This window comes from Zingiber officinale, chromosome 1A (assembly GCF_018446385.1).
Source record: "Zingiber officinale cultivar Zhangliang chromosome 1A, Zo_v1.1, whole genome shotgun sequence".
Classification (NCBI taxonomy): domain Eukaryota; kingdom Viridiplantae; phylum Streptophyta; class Magnoliopsida; order Zingiberales; family Zingiberaceae; genus Zingiber; species Zingiber officinale.
Window position 1 is genome coordinate 143531142 of NC_055987.1, and position 6713 is coordinate 143537854.

Consider the following 6713-nt stretch of genomic DNA (forward strand, 5'->3'; position numbering starts at 1 on the left):
TGTTTGTCCGATTACAATTATCCGAAAGTTGAATTTCCCTTTCTTTTATTATTATTAAAATAGCATGTTTTATCTGTTTTTTATGATTGATTATAATTCTGGCGTTTCGTAGAATTAAAAGAAAATAGAATTGTTGCGAACTAGAATTTAAGTCTGTATCAGATTCATTAGTATTCCATGGCGCTACTTTAATTTTATTATAATTATGCAAACCTTCATTTGGTATGCAATTATGGCATATAATCAATGGGTGTGAATTTAAAACCTGCCGATCTTTGTTATTCCTAAATCTAAGGGCCTGACACTAATTACCGAAATGAGAAATATATCCAATTCACTACTCACAAGGAACAGATAATAAGTAGTTTGCCCTCTTGACCCTCACCTGACGGAGGGCTAATTTTCATTAGCTTCTGCTGCTTTAGGCTCTGACGAGTCATCAACAAGGTGTGCTTTAACATCCTTTGTTTGTGCTGCATCATCTGCTCGACTGTCTTCTATATTCTCGGTGGCCGGAGTAGCTTTTTCTATCGCATTGGGTGCACCAGCATCTGACCCCTCGGTCACCGTCACAGGTACAGTCTGCTTAACCGTGCCCACCTTCGTGTACTTGCTCATGAACTTATTTTCCCAGTCTCGGAGGGCCTCGAGCTCAAAGGGACTGAGACCGGAGAGATCGCCGGTCAAATCCTGCAGTTCAAATGACATCTTTGCTAACGCTCTGCTGGCGTCTTTACCGGCAAACAATGCATACGGACCACCTGGTCCATAAAACATCCTGTGGAAACAATATGGCAACGCAAGCGTGAAAGATAAGTACATTTATGTCTTTATAAAATAGATATAACATCAAGAGAGAAAAATTATCATGAATATTTCAATTAAGAGAAAATCAACTTCACTCTAATACTATTGACAGCGTAATGAAATCAACCAACAGGGTTTTTCCAAGCCCCTCCTTCCTTAGTTGCAAGTAGAAAGTGCAAAAATGCTGTTTGAAGCATTTGTTTCTGTTTCATCTTCAAATGGTAATAGGTATCAAAATTCTCCCAGGTGGTACAAGATGTCAATGCTTTGGAACAAAGCAAACAAAATGTCCAATTTAGCTTTAAAAGAAACACAACATATAGTCATACAATCCGCCAAAAGATATGTTTGACAAAGGAGATTTCCACTGTCTACCAATGTTATTAGAATCAAACAGCAACAGCAAAATTTGGCAGTTCAATCAAAGTCAAGTTTTAAAAAATAAAATGTAATCATCAATGATTGATCAAGAGTGTTTCCTGAGCGGTTCCCATTTGATGTGAGAAGTTTCTTTGTCTTTCCACCCATTTTGGGAGGAACCATGAAGAAAAATAGGATGATTCCACATACTTTCTCCTCTGATCTGTTTCTTTTTCCTCTAGATAAGCAAGCTTTTTAACCAAAGACCAATCAAATAGGTAAGCAAGCTTCTCAATAATCCCACATCTCTTCGCTCAGAGCCTCTAGATTCTCAAAAGCTTGCACACCAAGTCAGAATTTCCTTACCTCAATTGAAAACCAATTTATCACATGTTGGTCTTGTTGATCACGGATTCAAAGTTATGCGATTTGATTAAAACACTTTTCTTAATCAGTGATTCATGTTTTATAAGATATATTCTCAAAATTTGTCTTTAGGTGTTAAGCAGACCAACCATAAACTTATCAATGCTGCCCCAGTTGCCACTGCTTTTATCCCCTCTCCCCCTATAATTCCATGCTAAAGATCACATTTTTTGAAAAATTATCAAACTCAGAAACGAAATCGAAGGGCTTAATTCTACCACTGGCATGCCAACTCTCTTAAAGGAATGGAATCATATAATCTTTCTTGAACTTGCAAAGAAAAATTGAGCATTGAGAGTGTTGAAAATGACTCCACCGAAACCCTAGCGGAACCAGAATAACTTAGGCCATGACATTTCAGATGCTGCGAGCAAAGACAAACAAAGGGAAAGGGAGAAGAATTACCTGCTCTGCGAAACGTCGTAGATCTGACCCTTGATGGTCATAAGCAGCGGCTTCTTGCGGTCGGACCCGTCGTAGGCGAGGAGCTCCACCTCCGAGACCTCCCCGAGCTGCACCGGTGACGGGAGGGGCTCTCGCTCCACCGCCTCGCGCTCGCGCTGCTGCGGGGCCAGCGGCTGGGTCTCGAAGAACCCCGCCACCGTGTAGTATATCGCCGCTGCCAAAGCCAGAACCGTAAAAAACGAAGCCGGTGACAGACCCGTATAGGCCTCCACCGCCTGCTTCAGCGTCTCCCACGCTTCCGCAACCGCCATGGATTCTCCTAATTCCCTCTCACCCTCCCTGCCTCCCTCCCTTGCTCGAACATACCAGGACGGTTATCGTTTCTGGGTAAAATTTCTACCCAATGAAGCATCGCCTCGTGGAATTAAAAAAAGTTCCGGAACAAAACCAACAACCCGCTCATGGGTAAATTTCACCCGTCTATACAGGCACTACTCAATCTTTTATAAGTGCCCCAATTTTTTATATTGAGATGGTGAGATTCACACTTAAATAATGAATTTCACCATCTCATTGTAAAAAGTTGGGGCAATGTCTATAGAGACAGGGTGAAATTTATCCATGAAGATTAATTCGATCCTATCTGTATAGGCACTACCCCAATCTTTCATATTGGGATGGTGAAACCCACACTTAAGTGTAGATCCCACCATCCCAATGTGAGAGGTTGGGACAGTACCTGTACAGGTAGGATCGAATTAACCCCGCTCATGATCCTAGAATTCAGTATGTACCGTTCGTCCAGCCAAAGGATCATCAACCGCAATCCAAATCTACACGTGGCGGCCGAACTTGGAGAACAAACTGCTTCTGTAAATGGCTCTTGCATCCGATCCGATCAATCTCGCGCATTGCGAGCGGGCGAGACCAGTACCTTCTGCGGCATTGTTACGTCGTCAATAGCCCACACCGACACGCAGATGTTTTTCTTCACCTTGGAGCTTTTTAATATGGCACGATGGACATGAATGTGCTCGTGAGATTATTGTTTGCCCAAAAATATTATTCAACAAAATGGAAAAAATATATGACCAAATTTTTATGTCACAAAAGTCTGCTCGTGATATTTCTTACCCAATCTAATTTCTAGGTTTTAGATTGCTATCTCCCCATCCAAGTGTAGTGAATAATATATCAAGCTATATCAATTTGGTGGCCAACTCAATCGTAATTTTGCGACCCAGTCCAAAAGCGATTTCACGACTCCGCCCCGAATACGATTTCATGGCCATAGCAAAATCCCGACTATAGTCAAGCAGACGCTCAATCAATGAGCCCAGTGACGATCGATTTTGCAAATACCTTCGTGGGATTGTTTTAGTGGCCACTGGTCAAATTGGGGATAGATAAAATAAACCGGGACTGATACGGTACATTGCGAGTCAATGCCACCCTTAGCTTAATTGCTTCAACCGATCTTTTGTCCAAACCAAGTCTCAGCGTTTACTCAACACTCCCATCCCATGAATACAATTGACTAACACAATATCGATTTGAATCAATTTTGACCTCATTTTGCAGCTCAGTAAAAGAGTAAAAGTCATGAACACAAAAAGGTTATCTAAAGGGAAAATTTACATGTAATCCCCATTGATAATAAATCTTTACATGTAGTCTTCATTCATGAAAATCTTTATTTTCACTACACAATCAAACATATTTACCTAATTGCCCATGATATTTTTAAGTACAAAAAGTCCAAAAATCAATATAAATCCTCTTAAATTTAGTATATTAAATTAGAATCTAGTATATTTTTTATCAAGTTGAGTACGCTTTTTTTTTCACCTCAAAATATACTCAATTTTAATTTAATGTGCTGAATTTAATAGGAATTATACTCATTTTTAGACTATTATACCGAAAAATATGAGGATTAATTTCGATAGAAAATATACTAGATCCTAGTATAGAATATTAGATTATAGTGTAAAGTGCTGAATTTAACAAGAATTATATTTATTTTTAGACTTTTTATACCTAAAAAATAAGAGAGACAATTTTGATAGAAAATATACTCGATTTTTAATATAAAGTACTGACTTTAAAAAGAATTATATTCGTTTTTGGACTTTTTGCACTCAATTTTAAACTTTTTGTACCTAAAAAATCTGAGGGACAATTTAGGTATCAATATTTGCATGAGGAAGTTGAAACAAATAATACTTTATATACAAGGAGTGGAAATAAAATTTTTTAAACATCGAAATTACATGCAGAATTAATATTATGATTAAAAAATTTTCTCTAATTTATCGTTATCTAAACCTCAAATACGCGAGTCCAAAAGTGAGATATATAGAATTTAACAAATATATATTATAATAATAATTAAGTCTTTATCCCCCAGTTAGTTATATATCTCTAACATTAAAGAAACAAATTATTGAAAAGAAAAACCAATCACTGTCAATCCCATCCCATTCCACTCCACCACAGGAAACCTAACCATCAGAATTTTGACGTGTAGCAACCTTCACTCTACGCGTCTATTTAACTAGTTGGACGTGTATCTTCCGTTGGTCCGTCTCTTTCTCGATCTTAAATAATTCAGTCCTTTTTTGTATTGATTTTACTCTCTCAATCCATATAATCTACAGGGACGATGTCCTCTCCCTCCTCCACCCACTGCACTACGGCCCGCAAGCCTTCGCTTAACATTCTCGCGTTGATTTGCTGTTCTCGATCGATCGGCAATGGCCTCATCCATTAATGGCGGCAACGGCAACTTTACCGCCATCGACCTCATCCGCCACCATCTCCTCGCCGACCTCCCACCCACGCCCCCATCCTTCGCCCTTCCACCTCCGCTTCCTGCCGCTCCCCCGACCTTCTATACCACTGATTTCCTCCGCGCCTTCCCCGAGCCTTCTGTCCCCATGATCAGCTTCGCCTCCTGCCGCCCTCTCCTCCCCGACGCCAGCGTCGAGCTCCCTCCTGCCACTCTCACGTTAGACTGGCAGGAGAGGCGGCCGCCCCCGCTGGATGACGGACGGAGGTACCGGGGCGTCCGGCAGCGACCGTGGGGGAAGTTCGCCGCGGAGATCCGCGACCCCAACCGCCGGGGCTCGCGGCTCTGGCTCGGCACCTACGACACCGCGGTCGACGCCGCCCGGGCCTACGACCGAGCCGCTTTCAAGATACGCGGCCGCAAGGCTATCCTCAACTTCCCTAACGAGATAGGGTGCTCTGGCGGCAGCCACCCAGCAACCCCTCCAGAGAAAAGAAAGAGGGAAGCGGCGCCGGCGTCCGAGGAAGCGAAGAGGAGGGTAATGATCAAGAAGGAGCCGCCGCCTGTCGTGGTCCAAGTCATTGATGTGCCGGCTCTGTCAACGACGATGTGGGATTGGGATCTCGGCTTCGAATTCGGATTGGGAGAGGAGGAGGAGGACGAGAAGGCAACACATGACGCGCCGCCTCTGTCGCCGTTATCTCCTCATCCATCCTTAGGCTTTTCGCAGTTGCTCGTGAACTGAGAGCTAAGCTGCAATCAAATGTATGTTGAGCTGGAAATCAAGTAGCTATAGAAATAATGTAACCAGTAAAAAACTTGTACTTACAGTATAAATGTTTCCTAATAATCAGCACGTAAATGAAATGGATGTGAATTTATGTTACTCTGATAGAAAATTCGGAATGTTGATGCAATCGTCGTGGCAGAGTGGGTCCCTGGTTGGTACGGTCCAATACGAATCCTTGGACTCTTTTGAGGGACGGCATTTGGTTGGACTCTTTCTCCATCAAACTCGACCGGCCACTTCGCGGTCAGCTCCACTGCTCCGGCACCGCTTCCGCACGTGAACTGACACTCTGATCGAACTACAAAACTGGGGAAGCCTTGCCGTCCTGATCGCCCAATATGGTCCCACGAGTTCAGCGGTCTCTCCAGCGACGGGTGATGGACGCCGGCAACCTGGGCCCTACGCGTTTGGTCGAGATATTAATCGGCCCATAAGCTGTTTTTTTGTCGTGTTCCTCTCTCCTCTTCGGGTGGTGCAGCTTATGGCGTTCAACCAATGGGCAGGTTGGAGAGCGTTAGCAATATGCGACCGCCGGTCGAATTAGTATTTAGAAGGATAATTATGGGCATCTCTCTCTTATTTTAAGTTCTATTTTTTTTTAAAAAAAAATGATATTTCTAAAGGCAAAAGAATAATTTGCTTTATGTTTACCATCTGCAGTGACACTCTACCCTCTTATTACTGAGTCGGTTATATCGTCTCCAATTAATGAATCACTTTTTGACGAACGTGTATCAAGAAATTTTTTTTTCACACTTCCTAATCACTTAGTTGAAATTGATTATATAATTTATCTCCTTTATATATATAATATAGACACGGACAATAAAAGATATTATATAAACTATCTAAAAAAATAAGTTTTGCTTGACTAAAGATGAAGTTTAGTTTTCAATAGGGTGTATATATATTTATTCTCTTTCCACTTTCGTCCTCCATTCAAAATATTAAACTTAACTTTTATTTTATGACTTTTTCAAATCTAAATTTTTCTCGCTCCCATTTCTTCCTTCCCCATTGTCTTTCATCGCTCTCACTCTTGTTAAAAACACTCCTTCTCGCTCGTCCGTCACAAGCAAAGCAAAGGAAGCTAAGTACAAAATACAACTGCAAGCTTCTTCTTGAATGAGTTGA

General features: G+C 41.6%; 2 protein-coding genes across 2 annotated transcripts; one reads left to right on the plus strand and one right to left on the minus strand.

Annotated features, from left to right (window-relative positions):
* Positions 1 to 253: 253 nt before the first annotated feature.
* Positions 254 to 2392, minus strand: LOC122037023 (membrane steroid-binding protein 1-like). The gene is made up of 2 exons (XM_042596471.1): positions 1999 to 2392; positions 254 to 778 (listed from the first exon to the last, which is right to left on the minus strand). The coding sequence occupies exons 1-2, from the start codon at positions 2307 to 2309 to the stop codon at positions 397 to 399; spliced, it is 693 nt and encodes a 230-aa protein (XP_042452405.1). The 5' UTR covers positions 2310 to 2392; the 3' UTR covers positions 254 to 396.
* A 2205-nt stretch (positions 2393 to 4597) lies between these two features.
* On the plus strand, positions 4598 to 5669 carry LOC122010753 (ethylene-responsive transcription factor ERF105-like). The gene has a single exon (XM_042567240.1). It carries the CDS (start codon positions 4755 to 4757, stop codon positions 5532 to 5534), a length of 780 nt encoding a protein of 259 aa, XP_042423174.1. The 5' UTR covers positions 4598 to 4754; the 3' UTR covers positions 5535 to 5669.
* The last annotated feature ends 1044 nt before the right edge of the window (positions 5670 to 6713 follow it).

Excerpts from the sequence above, each read along its gene's own strand:
- LOC122037023 (XM_042596471.1), bottom strand. The coding sequence starts at position 2,309 with ATGGCGGTTGCGGAAGCGTGGGAGACGCTGAAGCAGGCGGTGGAGGCC. Across the intron at positions 779-1,998 it reads TACGACGTTTCGCAGAGCAG|GATGTTTTATGGACCAGGTG; the intron begins GTAATTCTTCTC and ends TTGTTTCCACAG.
- LOC122010753 (XM_042567240.1), top strand. The coding sequence starts at position 4,755 with ATGGCCTCATCCATTAATGGCGGCAACGGCAACTTTACCGCCATCGAC.